The 24573-nt window shown below is 45.3% G+C and overlaps 1 protein-coding gene across 1 annotated transcript; it reads left to right on the forward strand.

Annotated features, from left to right (window-relative positions):
* Window positions 1-5164: 5164 nt before the first annotated feature.
* Window positions 5165-24285, forward strand: LOC115640694 (guanylyl cyclase-activating protein 1-like). Its single transcript, XM_030543608.1, has 4 exons — window positions 5165-5362; window positions 14971-15120; window positions 17036-17126; window positions 24053-24285. Exons 1-4 carry the CDS (start codon window positions 5165-5167, stop codon window positions 24178-24180), a joined length of 567 nt encoding a protein of 188 aa, XP_030399468.1. The 3' UTR covers window positions 24181-24285.
* The last annotated feature ends 288 nt before the right edge of the window (window positions 24286-24573 follow it).

The raw sequence follows: 24573 nt of genomic DNA on the forward strand, positions 1-24573 counted from the left end.
CAGGGACCACTTTTACCAGGTGGTCATGCAACAAGAGAGACTTGATGTTACAATGGGGTCTGATAGAGTTCCTCCACAATTTGTGGAGATGATTTTATTCTCCATACTTCCTGATTCCACCAAAGACAGGGGGTTGGAGTCTGATTTTCAACCTCTGACACGAAACGTGTAAATTCATGACATCAGATTTCACATAACACTCACTCCTCTCAAAAACCTCCCTAGATGTGTACTGTCATGTACAGATTCATCATGCACCCAGGAAGTTTCTCCATTTTGTAGTATTAGTTAAATGTTACCAGTTCAAAGTTCTCCTGTCTGAACAGTCAATGATACTTCACAAAAAAGTAGTAAATCATCTGAAGACTTGATCTGTCAGTTATCCAGCAATTAATCCATTTAACATATGTAGAAAGGTGGACTCACTGCTGAAGCACCTCTTCATAGCTGTGCATGGTGTAGCAGTGCACCCTATGGCTATGAGTGCTCTGGCCCTGCTGCCTCTTGTGACGGAGTTTTCTGGGCAGGTCATGTTTTGTTTACAAACTTTCCAGGGTAACAAAGTCCAGCACAATAAAACATTTCTGCTCCCTTCTTGAACTATTCTTTGGCTTATCCTTAAGGCTCAGTTTCCAACCACAGTATGGTCTCAATAGTTCTTATGTTGGGCTTGTACACTCCTCTTCTGAGTGCTGGAAAGTGAACACAGACTCACCTGCTGCTCTGGGTTCCAGCTAGGGCTGCCAACAGTCCCTTATTACAAGGGATGTCCCTTATTTTTTCATCTCTATACAGCAAGATCCAGAGTTGCTGAGTGCAGCAGAAAGCATCAAGAAATGCCCTTGGCAAACATAGGTGAGTATTGCTTATTTGATGATATTGGGATGTGGGTGTGTTGGGACAGAGGTGCTAAGAGCCATTCCTTATTTTTGAAATACAATGTTGGCAACCCTAGTTCCAGCACAGGGACTCTTTTTATTAAGCAGCTAGGTCTGATTATTTTTTTTTCCCCTGATGTCTTTAGCCTTCTCTATCAATTTTTTACTCTTCATAAGTTCTCATTTTATATTGAATGCTTGTAGTAGTAGAATTTTGTTTATGTATTGTATAATTTAGAATGAAAGATTAATAATATACTATGTATTGATGTATGATCTGACCATATCCTGCTAGCCACCCTTTCTGAAAGCAGAAAGGAATGGCCTAGGGTGGCCACTGGTAAAGATGCATCTTTACCAGAATCTGTGTCTGTGCTGATTTCAAAGCAGTAACAGACTTTTTAGGGTGACCACTTTGTTGTAGGTTTAGCATTTTAAAAGAAGTAAAATAATGCAATGATTGTCTGTTTGTTTGTTTTTTCCTCTTGCACTGCAATTTGATGTTCCTGTTCAAATGTTCTGTGTAAATCAATTCTGTTTTGTGTTTTAATGAGGAGTGTATGTATTAGATAAGTGTGAAGGCCATCACTAGTGTTAGGCAGCAGAGAATCCTGTGGCACCTTATAGACTATGGCCTAGGGCGCCAGAATTTTTAGGGGGTGCTATTTTGCTGGAGGGGGCAGCATGCGGCTCCGGTGGACCTACCGCAGTCATGCTGGCGGACGGTCCGCTGCTAGAAAGGCTCCGGTGGAGCTGCCGCAGTCATTTCGGCGGACGGTGCACTGGTCTAAAGGCTCCGGCGGACCTACCGCAGTCATGCCTGCAGCAGGTCCACCGGAGCCTTTAGACCAGCGGACCGCCCACCGCCATCACTGCGGCAGCTCCACCGGAGCCTTTCCAGCAGCGGACCGTCCGCCAGCATGACTGCGGTAGGTCTACCAGACCTGGGGGGTGCGGCGAAATGGCCATCCGCTTAGGGCATCAGAAACCCTGGCGCCGCTCCTGGGTATAGCTAAGCAGAACTCAAGTTTTCCTATATAGTTTGCAGTCAATCAGGAAGTAAGAGGGGGAATGGGAACAGGGACTGGAGGTGGGAAAACTGGAATTATGCTTTGCTAAGGAGGGAATGGGAACAGAGACGGCTCTGTGGTGTCAGAGCTGGGAAGGGGGACACTAAGGAAGGAAACTGAAATCATGCTTGCTGGAAGTTCACCCTAATAAACATCAAATTGTTTGTGCCTTCGGACTTTGGGTGTTGTTGCTTTCTGTTCATGCGAGAAGGACCAGGGAAGTGAGAGGGTGAAGGAATATGCCCCCTAGCAACCAGACCATGGCATGCCTCCAGCTTTCATCCAGACCACACCACACGATCCATTGTCTAGAGCCAAGCTCTAAGATACAACTGCATTTGCTCCAACCCCTCAGACAGAGACAAACACCTACAAGATCTCTATCAAGCATTCCTACAACTACAGTACCCACCTGCTGAAGTGAAGAAACAGATTGACAGAGCCAGAAGAGTACCCAGAAGTCACCTACTACGGGACAGGCCCAACAAAAGAAGTAACAGAACACCACTAGCTGTCACCTTCAGCCCCCAACTAAAATCTCTCCAGTACATCATCAAGGATCTACAACCTATCCTGAAGGATGATCCCTCACTCTCATAGACCTTGGGAGATAGGCCAGTCCTCGCTTACAGACAGCCCTCCAACCTGAAGCAAATACTCACCAGCAACTGCACACCACGCAACAAAAACACTAACCCAGGAACCTATCCTTGCAACCAAGCCTGTTGCCAACTCTGTCGGCATATCTATTCAGGGGACACCATCATAGGACCTAATCACATCAGCCACACTATCAGAGGTTGTTCACCTGCACATCTACCAGTGTAATATATGCCATCATTTGCCAGCAATCCCTTCTGCCATGTAAATTGGCCAAACCAGACAGTCTCTACACAAAAGAATAAATGGACACAAATCAGACATCAAGAATTGTAACATTCAAAAACCAGTCAGAGAACACTTCAACCTCCCTGGTCACTTGATTTACAGACCTCAAAGTCACAACACTCCAACAAAAACTTCAAAAACACTCTCCAACGAGGAACTGCAGAATTGGAATTAATTTGCAAACTGGACACCATTAAATTAGGCTTAAATAAAGTCTGGGAGTGGATGAGTCATTACACAAAGTAAAACTATTTCCCCATGCTAATTTTTTCCTCTACTGTTACTCACACCTTCTTGTCAACTGTTGGTAATGGGCCATCCTGACTATCATTACAAAAAGTATTTTTTCTTCTGCTAATAGCCCACCTTAACTGATTACTCTCATTATAGTTGGTTAGGATAGCAACACCCATTTTTTCAGAGTGTGTCTTCTTACTATATTTTCCACTGCATGCATCTGATGAAGTGGGTTTTAGCCCACGAAAGCTTATGCTCAAATAAATGTGTTTAGTCTCTAAGGTACCAAAAGTACTCCTTGTTCTTTTTAGTGAATATTTAGGTAGCCTTGTACACTTAGTATTGGCTCTTTGCTTGCAGAACTGGTGGCCGCTCTTCTAGATTTCATGTCAAAATTGAAGAGATGGTTCTTAGTTTATTTAAAAAGTGCCCTGGTCCTTTGTGGGACAGGGCTGGCTTTATGAGCAGGGGGGCCTGATTTAAATACCTGGCAGCAGTCCAGGGCTTCGGCAGCACTTCAGCACCAGTGGGTCCACTCCGGGTTCTCTGTGGCACCGAAGGACCCACACACACACCCTCTCCACCGAAGACCCGGAGCATGTGCACACACATACAGACCCCGCCGCCGAAATGTCGCTGAAAACCCGGAGTGGACCGCCCCTACACTGCCGCCAAGTGAGTATAAAAAATTCAAAAGATGCCTAAGGCATGGGGCCCGATTCTGGGGAATCAGCTTAAAGCCGGCCCTGGTGAGGAACACTGTAGAAATAATGTATTATTGTGTGAAAGGGGACTCTAGAGAGAGACCTGTTTGGAAGGGAAACTGGGTGTGGAGAGAGGCTGTAATGGAATCTCTAGAGTAGAGAAGGTTATTGCTCTTTCTGCCTATGAGTCTTCTCTGTCATATATAGAACAGTTTTTCTGTGATACCAAAATCTCCCCATATGTGTTTTATACAAAGTTATCCAAGACTTTGACTCAGTCACTGTGAAGCCACAGAGAAGCAGATCACAAATTCACCAAAGGGGGCCATGGTAGCTCGGTCAAAAACAAAGAATGAGCTGATTGTCGTGGTTATTGGGAGAGGTTTTGATGGGAAATAATTTAAGAAATATGTAAAATATAGAATATTAGGTTTCAAAACTATTAAAGTGAGACTTGTCAGCAAAGGCAAGATGCAGTCTCAGGGCTAATTCAATCAACGCTGAGAAGAATTGACATCCATGGAGCCAGCCACATTTGCTATCTGAACCAGGTGTAGGCTTGAGGATTTACAAAGACAAAAGAACCCCAAGAGAAGTCTCTGAAACAGGGACCTCTGGCTGGGTAAGAGACAGTGGTCTGGGTGCTGGCTGGTGAGTCTTGCCCACATGCTCAGGGTTTAACTGATTGCCATATTTGGGGTCGGGAAGGAATTTTCCTCCAGGGCAGATTGGCAGAGACCCTGGAGGTTTTTCACCTTCCTCTGCAGCATGGGGCACGAGTCACTTGCTGGGGGATTCTCTGCAGCTTGAGGTCTTCAAACCACAATTTGAGGACTTCAGTAACTCAAACATAGGTTAGGGGTTTGAAGTGGATGGGTGAAATTCTGTGGCCTGCATTGTGCAGGAGGTCAGACTAGATGATCATAATGGTCCCTTCTGACCTTAAAGTCTATACATTCTAATTCTTCATTTATTTATTTTTTTTATTGCAAACACCACAGCCTTCTTTGGCCAGAAAGGTCCAATAACATCTTCATGTAAAATTAGACCAATGCATGGAAAACAAGGGCAATACCAAAGCAGTTCCTCCTGCCAGTATCTGATTATCTCTCACCCCTTCTGATTTGCCTCCTGAAATAGCAGTGCTTTGCTAGATTATCCTTCAACTTCTTTCCATTTCCAGGAGACTTTATATCATTGAAGCTTTAAGGTTTCTAAGTCAGCATAAGAGCAGATTAACAACTGTAATTGGCTTCTGGGAGGGTATATCCCTCACTTAAATGAGCTGATGTTGAGAGTGAGGGTGGAAGGCAGCAGACTGAGATTGCTTTGAGAACTGTAAGAGGAAGAGGTGATTCCAGAGGGCTCTTAGCATCCCACCACGCAAATGGGGAACAGTGGTAGTTCCACAGTAGATGATCTGCAAGCTGTTGAGATCCACCATTGGTACAAAAAGTTTATGACCGAGTGTCCATCAGGACAGCTGACTGAGCATGAATTTAAACAGTTCTTTGGGCTTCGGGGTCTGGATCCTGTGGCCAGTGAGTACATTGAACAGATGTTCCGCACTTTTGATATGAACAAGGTATGTTTTTACCCAATGGGAAACTTAGACAGCCTTGTACTGCTCACAAAGAAACCAAAGTATCACAGTTAGTGCAGTCATGATTGCATCTCTGATTTTACTTCCAAATCTTGGTCAGCAAAATGCTTTATAGCAGGCGCACCAGACTTAAACATCTGAATGTAAAAAATGTGCCTTAAGGGAAGAGATGGAGTTTAGAATATTGAAAAAGAGAGGGGAGCCTGACAGTCACATTACTGTTCATTGCTCTGGCAGGATTAGTATATTTCAGGGACCCTGTGTATTTGTTGTGTGTAGGAATGCAAAATTATGCATTTTACATTCATTTTTTGTATTCTTGGATGACTCTAGGTAAGAGAGGTACCTGCATCTTCTGCTATGGCACTTCATTGTCTGTGTGTCCTGAGTTTGGTCACCTGCATAATGAACCCTCTTCTCAGGTGCTTGCCATAAGCTACAGTGTATCTCTCTTGCTTGGCTAATAGAGCATTGTAGGAAGCGGATGCAGGTTGAACCAGGCTCTTTTCATCCCTTTCATTACAGTCCTGTAAAAGCAGCAAAGAATCCTGTGGCACCTTATAGACTAACAGACGTTTTGGAGCATGAGCTTTCGTGGTGAATACCCACTTCGTCAGATGCATGTCCTTTTCTCTTCATGAGGTTGATGGATTTCCACTCCATACGGCTAAATGCAGTGCCTTGAATGGTGTCAAGTAAGTGAGTATTCACCCATGAAAGCTCAGCTCCAAAACGTCTGTTAGTCTATAAGGTGCCACAAGATTCTTTGCTGCTTTTGCAGATCCAGACTAACATGGCTACCACTCTGCTACAGTCCTGTAGTTTGCCCAGTATCAGATATCACTTGAGAATATGGAACATTAAAGTAGATTTATTTGTAAACTGTACACAATAGGGCAGTTTCCAGACTGTTTGCAATTGAAATGACTGTCGTATGGATGTGTAGGGGGTCCAGCTTAGGACTTTCAACAGAGGATAGGGAAATGGGGTCTAGAGCACCTAGGAGGCAGGGTAGGACTCTTCCCTGCTGCCTGAAACCCCTGATTCCAAAGCTGATGCATCCCATGTAGCTACCTCCCTGCTGCAAGCTACTGACTATCTTACATGCTCCTCTCTAGCTTGCCACCTCAGTATCTGTGGATCAAGGAGGGAACTAATGATTGGCAGATGTGAAATGGATAGACAACTGCAGTCAGGTTGGTAGAAGGAAAGAAAAGCACTGGGGGAAGGGAAATCAGAAGGTCTTGCAGGAGTTACCAAGTCCAAGTGCTTCCCTAGGTGTCCTCTCTTTATAGAGATGCTGAGGCATCCTCTGTCCTTTTGCTTTTACAGCATTTTTGGGAAGTACAATCAGTTTACAGTGAAGTGCCTAGAAACTGAAAAACACCAGAGCTGCCTTGGGGTCCAGTATGCCAAGTCATGAGCCATTGATTCAGTGGGTCTGGAAATTCAAAGGTAGCTGTCTGCTTTCATTGAGGGAAAACAGTAGGTCTCTAGCTCCCTTCCTTGTGACAACAGCCTTGAAAACCTATATGGATGTAAATCAAGCTGAGAGAGATGAGCAGTTGCACTCTGGCACAGCTGTACAGGGCTGAGGGTCCTACATAAATATCTCCTATTCTAAAGAATCAGTGTCCCTTCCTAAAATCCACACGTTGGTCCTGTGTCTAGAGTGGTGACCATGGTAAACAGGAAATTTGTTTTGCAGGCCCAGCCAATAATGTTAAGATAGCTCAGACAAAGCCCTTTGCTTTCCAGAAAAAAAGAATGAGTACTTGTGGTACCTTAGACTAACAAATTTTGTTTGTGTGTCCTGTTGTATTTTCCACTGCATGCATCCAATGAAGTGGGTTTTAGCTCACGAAAGCTTATGCCCAAATAAATTTTGTTAGCCTCTAAGGTGCCACAAGTACTCTCGTTCTTTTTTGCTGATACGGACTAACATGGCTACCACGCTGAAACTTGCTTTCCAGAGTCACTTTCTTGAGGTATCTTGGGACTGTGAATAGTATTGAAGGGGGTGTTCAGTATGTTATTAATGATAAAAGAATATTATATATATTCCCAAGTGCCTGGCACGATAGGCACCAGGTTGCGCAGTAAATATTAATTATTTAAAAGGACAGTCGCTTTTTAAAATAAATAACTAGATTTGAAGTTGGAGTATTTAAATAAAGCCATAACAACCCAAGAGTAATGGGTGTGAAGCTGAGGTTTGGCAGGTCAGTACAGGTGACCTCCCATCTCACACAGAGTGTATAACAGATTTCCCTTAAGTATGAAGGGAGCCTAATGTGCTGAGCTCTTGTGTAGGGTTATTACAGAGCATAGGACTAAGACTATGTGTAGCTTTGTAGTGAATGGCAACCATCTGTCTCAAAAGATGATGATGTAAGCACCAAAGCTCTTGAGTTACCATTTGTTATGCTGCAACATTGCGAGTGGCTAAAAAGTCAAATTCTCAAGTGATAGTCTTGCCACAGATAATCCAGGCATAAAGCACAGAGCCACGTGATGAAGCCAACACACTACTCATGCTTGAGGCCAGCTATGCATTCCTCTTTGCTCTCTTTTTGCTTTCCTCTTTCAACCACCTCTCTTTAGTTTCTTTGACTCCCTGATGCAGCACAGCCCTCCAGTGTAGCCTATTGCTAGCTTCACCTTCTCAGCTTGTAGTGTCAGCGTTAAACATTTTCAACTCCCTCTTGCAGCCATCCTTGAACTTGAGCCTAGGTCTTCCAAGCTTTCTAATGCATCCATGTATTGGTCTTGGACACTACACACTGTGCAAGGCCAAGTGCTGTGTGCAGAAGGTGCTTGTTTGGATGCAGGAATATTTAACTTGTATTATAGACGTGAGAGAGAAAAAAGCAGAACAGTTAATAGTGGAAACAAATCAGTCCCTAGTGTGAGGAGCTGAATTACATAAGTGTCTCAGCTAATATCAGGATTATCCTGGGGGGACCTAAGAGCCAATTTTCCTGAACAGCTTAAGACTCTGAGAACTCTCCTGAGGTGCAACAACATTGCAGTGCTGAGTCTCTTTACAGAATTGAATAGTATAGGATTAAGCTGGAAGTAGCAATGCCCACATTGCATACAAGCAGCAGCTAATGGTGGAATTCCATGTTTCAGTATAAAAATTGAAAGGAACAGGCAATGATCTGTTAGCAAGGTAAAATGTCTACCATACAGATAGGTATAGAACTTCCAAATTCTAAAGCTAATGCTGAGAGCTTCATAGTCTATTGGTGCCTAGTTCTTCTTAGAAGGGGTGAGTATTTGTGATGCAAAGGCAGTTGCTTTCTCTGTGCCATTAGGAAAAATATGTGCCCTTGTTGCCAAGAAGGCTAACGGCATATTGAGCTGTATTAGTAGGAGCATTGCCAGCAGATCGATTGAAGTGATTGTTCCCCTCTATTTGGCACTGGTGAGTTTACAGCAGGAGTATTACATCCAGTTTTGGGGCCCCCACTACAGAAATTGCCCCCACTGGATTCTCCCCAATGAAAATTATTAGGGGGCTGGGGCACATGGCTTATGAGGAGAGGCTGAGGGAACTGGGATTATTTAGTCTTCAGAAGAGAAGAGTGAGGGGTGATTTGATCGCAGCCTTCAACTACCTGAAGGGAGGGTTCTAAAGAGGATGGAGCTCGACAGTTCTCAGTGGTGGCAGATGACAAAACATGGAGTAATGGTCTCAAGTTGCAATGGGGGAGGGCTTGGTTGGATATTAGGAAAAGCTATTTCACTAGGAGGGTGGTGAAGCACTGGAATGGGTTACCTAGGGAGGTGGTGGAATCTCCATCTTTAGAAGTTTTTAAGGCCCAGCTTGACAAAGCCCTGGCTGGGATGATTTAATTGGTGTTGGCCCTGCTTTGAGCAGGGGGTTGGACTATATGACCTTGTCATGGTATAATTCCCCACTCTGAATCTTAGCATCCAAGAGATGGGGTACCAGCATGAATTCCTCTAAGCTTGATTACCAGCTTAGGACCTGTAGTGCTGCCACCAACCAGGAATTCCAGTGCCTGGTACACTCCGGTCCCCCCAAAACCTTGCCCAGGGAACCCCAAGACTCAGACCCTCTGGATCTTAACACAAGGAAAGAAAACCCTTTCCCCCACCTTTGCCTCTCCCAGGCTTCCCCTCCCTGGGTTACCCTGGAAGATCACTGTGATTCAAACTCCTTGAATCTTTAAACAGAGAGGAAAATTCACCTTCCCCCCCTCCTTCTTTCTCCCCCTCCCAGACTTTCCCTGAGAGAGAAAGTAATCCTAACACAGAGAGAAATCAACCTTTCTCTGCCCCTTCCCTCCTTTCTCCGCACCAAGTCCCTGGTGAATCCAGATCCAGTCCCCTGGGGTCTCACCAGAATAAAAAAACAATCAGGTTCTTAAACAAGAAAAGCTTTTAATTAAAGAAGGAAAAACCAGTAAAAATTATCTTTGTAAATTTAAGATGGAATATGTTACAGGGTCTTTGAGCTGTAGACACTGGGAATACCCTCCCAGCCTAAGTATACAAGTACAAATTAAAATCCTTTTAGCAAAATACCAGTTTGAACTCCTTCCAGCCAAATACACATTTGCAAATAAAGAAAACAAACATAAGCCTAACTCGCTTTATTTACCTAGTACTTACTATTCTGGACATATAAGAGACTGTATCAGAGAGTTTGGAGAGAAACCTGGTTGCAATCTGGTCACTCTCAGAACCCAGAGAGAACAACACCCAAATTCTAACAGCACACACGCACACTTCCTTCCCTCAAGATTTGGAAGTATCCTGTCCCCTGATTGGTCCTGTGGTCAGGTGACAGCCAGGCTCACTGATCTTGTTAACCCTTTACAGGCAAAAGAGATATGAAGTACTTCTGTTCCATTAACTCTTACTTATCTGTTTATGACAGACCTCCTGAGGTCTCTTCCAACCCTAATCTTCTATGATTCTATCATTTAATCGTGACATTTTTTTGGTCCAATTAGGTTTTTTTAAATTTGGGGTATGCATATAGTTCAAGCCTCTAATTATGGTGTTTTTAGAAAGTATCGATGCAGCATGCAGGCATTTCACTCTTGTAACTGCAGCAAAGAATCCTGTGGCACCTTATAGACTAACAGACGTTTTGGAGCATGAGCTTCCGTGGGTGAATACCCACTTCCTCAGATGCATCTGAGGAAGTGGGTATTCACCCACGATAGCTCATGCTCCAAAACGTCTGTTAGTCTATAAGGTGCCACAGGATTCTTTGCTGCTTTTACAGATCCAGACTAACACGGCTACCCTCTGATACTCTTGTAACTGTTCCTTTATAATTTCTGTTTAACTAGCTTTCTCATTTTTGTGTAATTTCCCTTTTTTAAACTTGAATGCTACTGTGGTGGGTTTCTTTGGTATTTCTCCTCTCCCCACAAGGATGTTAAATGTAAGTTTACATGATGACCTGTATTACTGAGCAGTTCAGCTATATTCAGGACCAGATCCTGTGCTCCACTTAGGACTAAATCAAGAATTACCTCCCCCATTGTGGGTTCCAGCACTAGCTGCTCCAAGAAGCAGTTATTAATGGTGTCTAGAAATTTTATCTCTGCATCCCATCCTGAGGTGACATGTTTCCAGTTAATAGAAGGATAGTTGAACTTCCCCGTTATTATAGGGTTTCCTGTTTTTATAGCCTCTCTAATCTCTTTGAGCATTTCACAGTCACCATCACCATCCTGGTCAGGTGTTTGCTAGTATATTCCTATTGCTGTATTCATTAGTCAAGGACAGAATTTATGTCCCTAGAGATTCTGTGGTCCTGTTTGATTTTATTTAAGATTTTTTCTATATTTGACTATGCTTTCTTTCACATATAGTACCACTCCCCCAGTGTACTCTAGTCTGTCATTCCTGCATACAGTATTATGTATCCTGGTATTACCACATCTCATTAATTATAATTGTTCCACCAAGTTTCTGTGATGTCTATTATATTATATTAATATCCTCATTTGATATCAGGCACTTCTTTGACCTCTCCTTCTCTAACATAAACACATAGCAACACATATATTTATATTAAAAAAACAAACCATACACCACCAAAACAAGGCTTTCCACTGCACATGCTGCTTTCTGTGGGAAGAGGATGAGAGAGTAAACATACAACATGTGTGATCACATTGCTTAATGTGTGACTGGAACATGCATGGATACTATGGTGAGGAATGCTGTATGACTCTGAATAGAATGGAATAATGAATACACATACAGAGAGGCATTCATCATACAGTAGTTTTCATAAGAGCAATTCCATAATATTAATCAGACTTCGTAAGCTATAAAAACAAATCACCAAAATCATCAGTTTCCATAAGAACAGGCGTACCGGGTCAGACCAAAGGTCCATCCAGCCCAGTATCTGTCTACTGACAGTGGCCAATGCCAGGTGCCCCAGAGGGAGTAAATCTAACAGGCAATGATCAAGTGATCTCTCTCCTGCCATCCATCTCCATCCTCTGACAAACAGAGGCTAGGGACACCATTCCTTACCCATCCTGGCTAATAGCCATGTATGGACATAACCACCATGAATTTATCCAGTTCTCTTTTAAACGCTGTTATAGTCCTAGCCTTCACAACCTCCTCAGGCAAGGAGTTCCACAAGTTGACTGTGTGCTGTGTGAAGAAGAACTTCCTTTTGTTTGTTTTAAACCTGCTGCCCATTAATTTCATTTGATGACTCCTAGTTCTTGTATTATGGGAATAAGTAAATAACTCTTCCTTATCCACTTTCTCCACATTGCTCATGATTTTATATACCTCTATCATATCCCCCCTTAGTCTCCTCTTTTCCAAGCTGAAAAGTCCTAGCCTCTTTAATCTTTCCTCATTTGGGACCCTCTCCAAACCCAGCTCTCAAGAGGGAGTGCAAAACAGAGGGTCTGCACTCTGAGACTGTACCTGAGGATCCCAAGGTGGAGAGGCAATAGCTGGACTCTGTTTAGGTTCCAGATGCTTGAAACACCCTAGGAACCTAGTGGCTTGGGTTCCCTCATAGCAGTATCATGGATGGCCAGCAGGGGCAGGCCAATAATATCTGTGATGGGGTTAATTAACTTGCTGAACAATTTATATAGGGATGTGCTGGATTCTCTGTCACTATAACCAGATTAGATATCTTTCTAAAAGTGATGCTCTAGTGCAGTGATATCATGGAGTCCTCGGGTGATGCTTAAGAACTGCTCCCCACAAAGCCAGTCAGGACTTTGGGGAGCCTCCTCTCCCTTGGAGCAGACTGTCTTCAGGGCAAGAGGCTCACACGGCTTCACCTTCCTGGGTCTCTCCTTGGAGCATTCACCATCCTCTGCCCCTCTGAGCACTTCCCACAGTGAGTCTGCCCAGGTGGGGTCCTGGGGAAGCCAGAGGGTCCTGCACCCCCACTTTGCAGTCAGATGTGGCTCTTAACCAGCCAGTAAAACAGAGGTCTGTTAGATGACAGGAACACGATCTAAAACAGAGCTTATAGGTACAGAGAACGGGACCCTTCAGCTGGCTCCATTCTGGAGCCCAGCGAGCCAGACAACCCCATCTGCACTCACCCCTCATTCCCAGCCAGCTCCAAACTGAAACCCCCTCCAGCATCTCCTTTCTGGCCTTTGTCTCTTTCCCAGGCCAGGAGGTCACCTGATCTCTTTGTTTACCTTTATCCATCCCCTTGCAGGGGGGAAGGGCCCCTGCCATTTGTTGCCAGGAGACAGAGTGTTGGCTACTTATGCACGCTGAAGACTTAATAAATGCATAGGGGAAACTGAGGCATCCACACAGTATTCAGAGGACACATTAAGAATAGTCCCACTTCATCACAAGTGGTTCTCAACCTTTCCAGACTAATGTACCCCTTCCAGAAGTCTGATTTGTTCCAAGTATCCCCAAGTTTCACCTTACTTAAAAACTACTTGCTTACAAAATCAGGCATAAAAATACAAAAGTATTACAGCATACTATTACTGAAAAATTGCTTATTTTCTCTTTTTTGCCATATAATAAAATAAATCAATTGGAATATAAATATTTTACTTACATTTCATTATACAGTATATAGAGCAGTGTAAACAAGTAATTGTCTGTATGAAATTTTAGTTTATACTGAGTTTGCTAGTGCTTTTTATGTAGCCGATTGTAAAATTAGGCAAATATCTAGGTTAGTTGATATACCCCCTGGAAGATCTCTAAGTACCTCCAGGGGTACAGATACCCCTGGTTGAGAACCACTGCTGTATTGCAACCAGACGTTATGGACTTGATGCAAGAATCTGTTGGTAACAACTAAAGCCTGCATTATGTAGGAGGTCAGACTTGATCATGGTGGTCCCTTCTGGCCTAAAATCTGTGAAGTCCCTTAGTACATTAGAATGCATGGCATCCAGATCCATGCTCTGATCTCAGCACATGCGAATCCCCATTTGTGCCCTGACCTCTGTCTCTGTCTTCTCTGAGTCAGAAATTAACCCCAGAAAAAACTGCTGCACTTAGCTATAAATGAACACTTTTAGCTGGGTAGAGCCAGACCTCAGTTAGTACGATGGACCATTCAGGGACCCCTAGGAGGGGAAAGTCACACATGCCTCCCCTACCTCAGCAATAGTACAGTGGACCAAGTCCCCTGTGCCTAAATATACAGAGGAATGCTCTCTAATCTGATTAGGAGTCCTATCAGCCCCTGGCCAAAATTTCTTCATCCCAAAATAGGATTACTTCTGCCACTGCCAGTGCTAGCTTGGAGTGGTGAGTTCATCTCTGCTGCATTGTCTGGTGTCCATATTCATGGATGCCATGATGGTCAGGTCTCCTTTGCTGCATATTGACCATCCTCCCAGCTTTCCTGTGAATATGCCTCACCTGCTCCCTAGGCTGGTACCCTAACCTCAAGTTCAAGATACATTTGGGGTCTCCTCCTCCTCCCAGCAGTAGCAATAGCAATGTGTGCTCTTGCCTAAGCCCTGTGGCCCCTGTATGGAGTTCCGTCCATGTGTCATCTGTTTGGCATGGACACAACCACTTGGGAATGGCTGAGCTCCTACTCTGAATTGGCTTTCCTCACTTACAATGAGAAATGGGCTGACAGCAGGAAGTCAGGAGTGAGATGTCATCCCAGTCCTCTAACCAACTAGTGTTCTGGGGCTGACTCTTCTGCCCCCAATCAGTCATGGCTTGTGGCGAGAAGGACATGTTCATGTACATGTGGAGTGAGGGCTTCACATCTGGAGAGCACTGAGCACAGAGGCTATTATAAACATGTAAGAGAGAATAATTACATGGAGCCTGTTTTCTCAAGTGTTCCAGCACCATTTTGTAGAAAAATCTGAAGCTGACCCATAATTATTGCAGGCATCCTGAGCAGAGCCAGGCTGCTGCCTCTTTCCTCTTTCTAACTTAGACTAAAGCCAGCCATTTTCTGCTAAGGCCAAGCTTCTGGTGCCCAGGCACTTAGCTACACATTTCTCAGTCCTGACCTTGCAGAGATATTAGCTATAGAGGCAGGACTCTCTCAGCACTAATGTCTGTGAACCCTAACTCTCATGTTCCCTTTCTTTTTCTCACAGGATGGGTATATCGATTTCATGGAGTATGTGGCTGCACTCAGCCTAGTTCTCCGGGGAAAGATGGAACAGAAATTACGTTGGTACTTCAAGCTCTATGATGTGGATGGCAATGGCTGCATTGACCGACATGAACTGCTCAACATCATCAAGGTGGTAACATAGGGGGTTGTGTACACTTTTTGGCCCTCATTATTCTGTAAATCAGTGGGATGGCCACACTGAATCTCACTGGCACTGGTGGACCAATGGAGAGTCCAGAGAGATTCCTGCTGTGCTGTAGCTCTCAATTCTGGCAGCTGTCAGTGTCACAGATCCAGTAAAGAATACTCTTTTTGCCATTCACCAGACTCCTGTGAGGTGCTCCAGCTACTGGATCTCATATGTTTAAGCTGCCAAAGTCTGAACTGAGTCTAGGCACTACCCCTGGCTTAGGATTCTAGACACACTTTTGGGATGCAGCTTCTCTGTCAAGCTCCCCCTCCTGAGGATAGAGACCTTGCAGCCCAACTGCCTAGCCCCTCTTACCAAGGCTGATGCCTCCAGACTTCCTCTTAGGTCAAACACACTCTCTCCCTGAACTCCAGATGTTGTAGGTATTCTGGGACCCAGATTTATTTTACCTTTTCAAGGGGCATATGGTAGGCATAGCACATATCACATGCAGACTTTCTTTGCACAGGTTTCTAAAACACCATTGCTCTGTTTTTAATAGCATGAGAAATACACAGGAAGCACAGGACCATAGAAAACAACAAACATCCTGAATGCACTTCCCCCACTCTAGCTCACCCTTTCCTTTGGGAGTTCTTGGGGGCCATCCGAGTTCAGCTAGGGAGTCAGCTAACTATTGACTTAGTTCTAAGTAGCAGGTTTAAAATATAACTGTAGCTAGGCCACTAAGTAAGAGTGACCACAGCATAAATTAATGCAACATTCTTGGGGGAGAAAGGGTACCAAAAACACAATAAGGTGACACTCAACTTTAGAAAAAGACATTTTAAAAAGACTGAAGAAGGTTGCTAAAAAGTCTCTCAACTCAAAATGATAAAATTAAAATCCTTAGAATCAGCATGCTGGCCGTTATCTGAGATAGCATCTTGAGCTGTATGGAACCTGCTCAGAGCCAACCTGGTAGTTTCCATGTTTCTAGGAGTGCTTTTTGTCATTTGCACTTGACACAAGGTTTGCAACATTTTTCTTTTGGGTGCATGCTCTTTAGGTTTACCCAAGCCTTTGTGTCTTGTGTTTGGATTACTATATAGCACGCTGTGAGGCTGCACCTTAAATTGAATGAATAACTGCAACTAGTTCTGAATATGGTGGTCTGTTTATCCAGCAACATTACCTCTGGAGAGCATGTGACCCCACCAGTGCTCCATGACTTTTCCTTGGTACACACAGATTTCCAGGTAAAGTTCAAGGGGTGAATTTTAACCTCTAAAGGTTAACCCCTAATTAAGTTGGGTCCTGCCTTCCTGCCTCTGGCATTGTCTGATTCCTGGGCAGTTGTTACTAGCTGCTTGGGCTAAGTATCAGAGGGTAGCCGTGTTAGTCTGGATCTGTAAAAACAGCAAAGAATCCTGTGGCACCTTATAGACTAACAGACGTTTTGGAGCATGAGCTTTCGTGGGTGAATACCCACTTCCTCAGATGCCGCATCTGAGGAAGTGGGTATTCACCCACGAAAGCTCATGCTCCAAAACGTCTGTTAGTCTATAAGGTGCCACAGGATTCTTTGCTGCTTGGGCTAGGGCTCCAGTATCTTGCATGAGTGGAGGCTGTTGGATGGCATGTTCAATGAGCTTTAGTTGCTCATTCCGTCCACCAGAGGCCAGATTTCATGCCCTTCAGGGCATGCTGTGAGGCTTGATGGTTTCCCCAGGCTTTTCCCTTGGAAACAGTGGGTGGGAGTGGGGAGACACCTTTCACAAATGGCCTCAATATGAGCAATGTTCTATATTCTGACCCTGCACTATAAGGTGTGTGTTTGATCAATGCCACCCATGGTCCCATGGCAGCAGATTAATCCTGGGCCAGCTGCTTAGTTCCTCCTCTTCTCTTCCAGGCTATTCGTGCTATTAATGGCTGTGACCATGAAACTAGTGCGGAGGAGTTCACCAACCGAGTCTTCAATAAGATCGATGTCAATGGCGATGGTGAGATTCCTGTGTCTGCCCTCTGACTCAGCTAATCCTTCAGCCCCTCACACTTCATCTTGCCAGAAATACACTGGGGCCCAGTCTCCTCCAGTAGCCTCCTTGCTAACTTTACACTCTCTTGTCTTTGATAAGATCTCACACACCCCTCCATCTATGCTCTTTCTGAGGCATTGCTCCTCTCATTTAATGCATATGTAACCCACACACCTCCTGAGTGTGGTGTTCTGTCGTATCTAGTGGCACCGAGACCACTTAGAGAGAGAAAATGATTCTGCTCTACAGCCTGAGCTAACAGCCAATTGGCTTTTTCCAACTTTTTCAGTTGGACACAAATGAATGAGAAGCCTGTGAGGATGACAGGCCCTAATATGGGGCAACAAAAAATGATAAAAACAATCAAGGGTAGAGAATAGGTTTGTACATCGGAAGAGGAGAGGAGAAGAGAACTGATCAAGCCAGGAAGTGAAAGTCAGACCTGTCAGCAGGGTCTGGGCCATGTCCAGCTTTTGGACATCTGTCTTGGGAAGCTGGAGACTAGACTAATACCCCAGTATTGTGGTAGGTAAGCTCCTCACTTCCTGCAGGCCCTGTACTCCAGATAGTTCAGATGTCTTGAGCTACTAAGGGTATGTCTACACTACGGGATTATTCCGATTTTACAGAAATCGATTTTTGGAAACAGATTGTATAAAGTCGAGTGCACGCAGCCACACTAAGCACATTAATTCAGCGGTGTGCGTCCATGTACTGAGGCTAGCATCGACTTCCGGAGCGTTGCACTGTGGGTAGCTATCCCATAGTTCCCGCAGTCTGCCCCGCCCATTGGAATTCTGGGTTGAGATCCCAATGCCTGATGGGCCAAAAATTTGTCATGGGTGGTTATGGGTAAATGTTGTCAGTCAATCCTCCCTCCATGAAAGAAACGGCAGACAACCATTTCGCACCCTTTTCCCCGAATTGCCTGGGCAGACGCCATAGCACGGCAACCATGGAGCCCGTTCAGCCTTTTTTCACTGTCACCGTATGTCTACTGGATGCTGCTGACAGATGCAGTACTGCAGTGCTACACAACAGCATCTCCTTGTCTTTTGCAAGTTAGCAAAGACGGTTACCAGCCCTACTGTATCGTCTGCTGCTTTAGAAGGTGGCAATGACGGTTACCAGTCATACTTTACTGTTTGCTGCTGTCATGGGTGCTCCTGGCCGGCCTTGATAAGGTAGGTCGGGGGCACCTGGACAAAAATGGGAATGACTCTCCAGGTCATTCTCTTCTTTAAGTTTTGTCTAATGGAGAGTCAGTCCTGCCTAGAATGTCAGGCAAGCCTACTAAAGAACCAGAGAGGCAAACGACCGCTCTGGATCAGAGCCCCAGACATCCCGCAGAAATGATGAGCTGCATACCATTCTAGGGGGTGCCCCTGAAGCAACACCACCCATTGCTTCCCTCTTCTCCCACGCCTCCTGGGCTACCGTGGCAGTTATCCCCCCATTTGTGTGATGAAGTAATATAGATGCAGGAATAAGAAACAACACTGACTTTATTGCCAGCAGAGATCAAAGGGGGGAGGGGAGGGCAGTTGGCTTACAGTGAAGTAGAGTGAACCACCATTCTGCACTTGCCCAGCCTATTGCTGAAAATGGGAATCGGTGACAAGCACTAGGATAGAAGCATAGGCAGGACTGAATCTTCATTTGTGTGTGGGCCTTTGGTTGACACTGGTAAAATACAAAATGTCCCAGGATATGTATGTTGGGGGACAGTTCTAAATGGCAGCTTAATTTTTTTATTTGCAGTGAAACGAAGAGGTCTAAGTATCTGATTGTGAGCCCTGGTAGCAAGGAGTAGGCTGGGGTAGGTGCGACCGCACGGTGCTACTGTCTGGGAGAGCAGCCTGAGGCAGAAGCCTCCAGCTGCCATGATATTCCAGGCAGGACTGAATCTCCATTAGACAAAACTTAAAGAAGAGAATGACCTGGAGTCATTCTCTTTTTTGCCCAGGTGTCCCCGGTGAACCTAACTGAGGCCAGTCAGGAGCACCCATGGGATGACGATGATGGATATCAGTCATACTGTACTGTCCGCAAGGCAAGGCAAGGAGATGCTGCTGTGTAGTGCTGCAGCACCGCATCTGCCAGCAGCATCCAGTGGACATATGGTGACATTGAAAAAAGGCGAGAAACGATTTTGTTCCCTTTGCTTTCACAGAGGGAGGAAGTGCGGGGGCTGATGACATTTATCCTGAACCACTTGTGACAATGTTTTTGACCCTTCAAGCTTTGGGAGCTCAGCCCAGAATTCAAATGGTTTTCGGAGAGTGCAGGAACTGTGGGATAGCTACAGTCATCAGTCGCCCCTCCCTCCGTAAGCATCCATTTGATTCTTTGGTTTTCTGGTATGCTTGTCTCTGCTCCTTAAGTTTCACGTAGCACTGTGTTGAGCTCCTGTTGTGGCCTCTGTCCATCATGGCCTTGGAGATTTTTTCAAATGTTTTGGCATTTCAGCTTTTGGAATGGAGTTCTGATCGAACAGATTCATCTCCCCATACAGAGATCAGATTCAGTATCTCCCGTATGGTCCATGCTGGAGCTCTTTTTTGATTCTGGGACTGCATGGTCACCTGTGCTGATTAGCATTCCATGCTGGGCAAACAGGAAATGAATTTCAAAAGTTTGCTGGGCTTTTCCTGTCTACCTGGCCAATGCATCTGAGTTCAGATTGCTGTCCAGAGTGGTCACAATGGTGCACTGTGGGATAGCTCCTGGAGGCCAATACCGTCGAATTGCAGCCATGCTAACCCTAATTTGAAATGGCAATACCGATTTCAGCGCTACTCCCCTTGTCGGGGAAGAGTACAGATATCAGTATTAAGAGCCCTTTATATTGCTATAAAGGGCTTCGTTGTGTGAACAGGTGCAGGGTTAATTCGGTTTAATGCTGCTAAATTCAAGATAAACTCATAGTGTAGACCAGGCCTAAGTGTCAGTACATGGCCCATTGCCCCTCTGGGAGGACGCAAGGCTGATGTGAGTAAAGCCAACTGCTGGATTCCATATGCACTTATGTCATGGAGTCCCCAGGCGATGCTCTGGAACTGCTCCCCACCAAGCCAGTCAGGACTTTGGGGAGCCTCCTCTCCCTTGGAGCAGACTGTCTCTCTAGAGCAAGAAGCTCACATGGCTTCACCTTCTGGGTCTCTCCTTGGAGCATTCACCATATGCCCTTCCGTGCTCTTCCCACAGCGAGTCTGCCCAGGTGGGGCCCTGGGGAAGCCAGAGGGTCCTGCACCCCCACTTCGCTTCACAGTCAGACGTGACTCTGAGCCAGCCAGTAAAACAGAGGTTTATTTGATGACAGGAAGACAATCTAAAACAGAGCTTGTAGGTACAGAGAACCAGACCCCTTAGCTAGGTCCTTTTTGGGGGGCAGTGAGCCAGACGCCCACGTCTGCACTTCACTCCTCGTCCCCAGACAGCTCCAGACTGAAAACCCCCTCCAGCCCCTCCTTCTCTGCTCAGTTCCTTTCCTGGGCCAGGAGGTCACCTGACCTCTTTGTCTCCAGCACCTTCAGTTGGCACCTTGCAGGGGAGAGGCGCAGACCATCAGTTGCTAGGAAATAGAATGTCAGGCATTTAGGCACACTGGCCCTTTGCTCTGCAGAAACCATACACCCTTATCCCACCACCTAGATACTTAAGAACTGCATAGGGGACACTTAGGCACCAACACAGCATTCAGAGAAAACATTAAGACCATTCCTAGTTCATCACAACTTACAGCAACCAGGTTGGGGAAAAGCTGAATCCCTTTTCCAAGCTCTGGGTCTTTAAAGTACACTCCCAGGTGCACAACATGTATCTTCCACCCTTGCTTGGGATATGGGGCTCAGCAGTCCAGCTGCCTTAGACCTTTTCCCTCAGAGTTCCACCTTGCTGTGGGAGCACTGAGGTTCTCAATTAACCCTTTCAGGGACAATTTGGCCAGCAAGCAAAGAACACAGACCTAGTCAAGGAATCTTAATCACTATCAATTTACTCTTAGGAAAGCACTAGAGAGTTACAGATCTTTGCAAAATAACAAACAGACCTGAGATGCACTCCCTGCCCCATGCCCACCCCCACTTAGTCTGATCTCACCCCATCTGTGAGTCTGACGTCTGGTCAGCATTTCAAGCTAGGTAACATCCCTCTTCTAGCCTGGACTTCTGACAGGTGCTGACCCCTCTCTCAGAGAAGCCCCCTCCTTGAATCTAGTCTGACCTTGTTCTGCCAGGTACCCAACTGGGAAATGCCAACCTGTTATGTAAGTCCTATATGAAGAAAACCACTGTCCCCTGAGCTGGGCAGTCACAGAGTTTTTCAAAGTGGATGGCTCCATCATCAATAGTCCTCTACAAGGTGTCCCATGTGTCTCCGGAGTGGGGCAGTGTCTGGAACACACAGACCTTGTCCAGGCCAGACTGTTTTTTTAACCTAGAACACAAAATGGCAGCTAGGGTACAAAAATGGAGTTTGCAAAACAAAAGATCACTCACAGTTTGATACATCCATATCCCACTCTGTCACACTAGGTTTTATATTTTTGACCAGGCAGCAGAGCAGCATCAGCTACTAGTTCTTTTCCCAGGCTTATGGGCCACATTGTCCCTGGTAGAAATTTTTACATTTTGATGAGTATTGATGTTCAGTGGCAAAAACGCAGAACTGGCTCAAGCCAAGGTTCGAACAGAGACTTCAAGAGGTATTGGATGGTTATATGGATAATAAGCATATCCAAAATGACAACAGTGAAGACTAACAAAAGAGTTCTGGAAGAGTTATAAACTTCCTGCTTTAGGGCTTCAACCACTTTCTAACTAGTGGGGGTTAGGAGGAGTCTTTCCTGTGGACAGATTATCCTATAGCTTCCTAATATACAAATTCATGCACTTAGAAACTAACAGGAAGAATTTCTGTGTAGACTGGGGTAAGGTATGTGTATCAACACTGGAAATGACAGAGGGTGAGAAAGGATTGCATTTGCTTTTTTTATAGCTCCATTACACTGGAGCCTCATAGGCATGCTGCAGTTGACTAATACACACAGATCTAACATTTATCAGGTGAAATATTTTTCCAGTAGAGAGAGGGAAATATTTATGCCATTTTACAAAGTACTGGGAACACCTTGTCTGGAATACTGGGTACAGATCTGGTCAGCATGTTCAAAAAAGATAAATTCAAATTGGAACAGGTGCAGAGAAGGGCTACCAGGATGGCTGGGGAATAGAGAACATAAGAACAATTACACTTGGTCAGACCAAAGGTCCACCTAGCTCAGTATCCTGTCTTCCAACAGTGGCCAATGCCAGGTGCCCCAGAGGGAATGAACAGGACAGGTAATCATCAAGTGATGCATTCCTTGTCACCTATTCCCAGTTTCTGGCAAACAGATGCTAGGGACACCATCCCTAGATAATAGCCATTGATAGACCTAGCCTCCATGAATTTATCTAGTTCTTTTTTGGACCCATCTCATGTGAGTAGGCTAAAAGAGCTTGGCTTGTGCACCCCAGCAAAATTAAGGGAGAAAAAGGATATGCTTGGTCTTTATAAATACATCAGGGGAGAAACAATAAAGAGGGAGAACAACTGTTTAAGCAATGTTGGATTAGAAGGTTTCTATCAGAGGAATGAGGTTCTGAAACAGTCTTCCAATAGGAGTAGTGAGTGCAAACAAACTAGCTCCAGGGTAGGTATTGAAATACATTATTAATGAGGTTATATGCCAGGGCTTCCTGTAATTACAGGGAATGGATTTGATAACCCAGGAGGTCCCTTCCAATCCTAGGTCCCTAATGTGAGGTTTCCTGACTCTTCCCCCTAAGCATCTGCTATTGGCCATTGTTGGAGAAAGGACACTGGACTAGATGGACCATGAGTCTGATCCAGTCTTGCAATTCCTGTGTTCCTAGAAACCAGCAACCCCTGGCAATCTCTCTGTTTCCAGTAAGCACTGTAGGACTCAGCATTGCACAGAATCCAGCCTTTTGAGACAGAAGATGGAGGTATTGGCAAAAATCCAATCATTTTTTCCCTCTGCGTTTATGGAGGATGTAGAACTGGTGCCAGAAATTTTCCAACAGAGAAAGTGGAATTAGGGATGGAAACCAGGGTCCCAGCTAAATGGGGATTGGGGGAATTGGAGCTTGGGATAATAAAAAGTCACCTGGGCCAGGGCAGGCAGTAGAGTCACAGGAGCTATGTCACTTTAGCTTAAATAGGTTTTCTGGACTCCTGTCCTCTGTCCTTCCCTCTCTAACGGTCTCCTATTCCCCCCAATATAAGCCCCATTCAGTTGCCTCCCTGTGAATTCCAAAAGAGACCCGTTCCCTGCACACCAGCTTTGTCACTCTCATGCTGCTGGCTGCCTTGCCTACGTGGAGCCTCTCTAAGCTGCTCCTGTGCACTGTCTGCTTCTGTTGCTTCTTAGCCTTGAGAGGGCAGGAGTCAGGGGAGGTGGGCACAGCAGTACTTCAGACTAGTCCTGGGAGACTCAGGCCAATGTCAACTCACTGTTTAGAGCAGACTCCCCATGGCCCTTCCTCTTTGGCCTCACAGACCTTCCCTTCTGCATGGCACACTGTCCCGTAATGTACCCCCAAGTGACCTATCTCTGGAGAGGAACCAGTTTCTTATGGGTTAACTCCTTTTTGGGCAGGAGGCAGGAGCAAAGGTCAGACTTGCATGGAAATAAAGGAGGCTCCAGACCTACTAGCACTGCCAGTTCTGGCGGCTTCAAAATGAGCAAGCTGTTTGGTACTTCCAAACACTGACTCTGTAGGGATCGAGCCTCACTGATTGTGCAGGGGGCAATTATTCCCACCTTTCTGTGCCCCAGACATGAATGAGAGTGACCTGGTGTCATCTGTCTCTGTCTGAAACAGGTGAGCTTTCACTGGATGAGTTTGTGGAAGGAGCCAGAAAAGATGAAGAGTTCATGGAGGTGATGATGAAGAGCTTGGACTTGTCACACATTGTGACCATGATCAACAACCGGCGGCACAGTGTCTAGAGCCATCTGGGAGAGAGAGGGATATGTGTGGGAGAGAGACTACGGATGGATGTGCAGCTAGGTAAAGAAGGTGGGCTTGAGAATAAAACAGATATGGTATGTGGATTGAGAGAGAGAGCGAGAGCAACGTGGTTCTGTGTGTGCGTGTTTTCTTTTGCATGTGTGTGTGTGTGTGTGCTTGAACACATGCTGCAACTCAGACACATACACACAACTCTGGTTCAGCAAACTTGGCCCCCTATGATGCTATTTGATTGGTCTTCTGGGCCAAAAAGGCCAAGTGCACAACTTTCTCCTCTCCGCCTGCCCCAGATTGCTCTGACATGCCCGATAACGGGGAAAGTGTCAAACCCATAGAGTGGGGCATATGTAATGTGTCCAGAACATATGTTT

The sequence above is a fragment of the Gopherus evgoodei genome, chromosome 1, assembly GCF_007399415.2.
Source record: "Gopherus evgoodei ecotype Sinaloan lineage chromosome 1, rGopEvg1_v1.p, whole genome shotgun sequence".
In the NCBI taxonomy this organism is placed as follows: domain Eukaryota; kingdom Metazoa; phylum Chordata; order Testudines; family Testudinidae; genus Gopherus; species Gopherus evgoodei.

What these genes read in the sequence shown, in the direction of transcription:
- LOC115640694 (XM_030543608.1), top strand. Translation starts at nt 5,165, where the DNA reads ATGGGGAACAGTGGTAGTTCCACAGTAGATGATCTGCAAGCTGTTGAG. An exon ending in AACTGCTCAACATCATCAAG is followed by an intron (nt 15,121 to 17,035) that starts GTGGTAACATAG and finishes CTTCTCTTCCAG; the next exon opens with GCTATTCGTGCTATTAATGG. An exon ending in GATCGATGTCAATGGCGATG is followed by an intron (nt 17,127 to 24,052) that starts GTGAGATTCCTG and finishes TGTCTGAAACAG; the next exon opens with GTGAGCTTTCACTGGATGAG.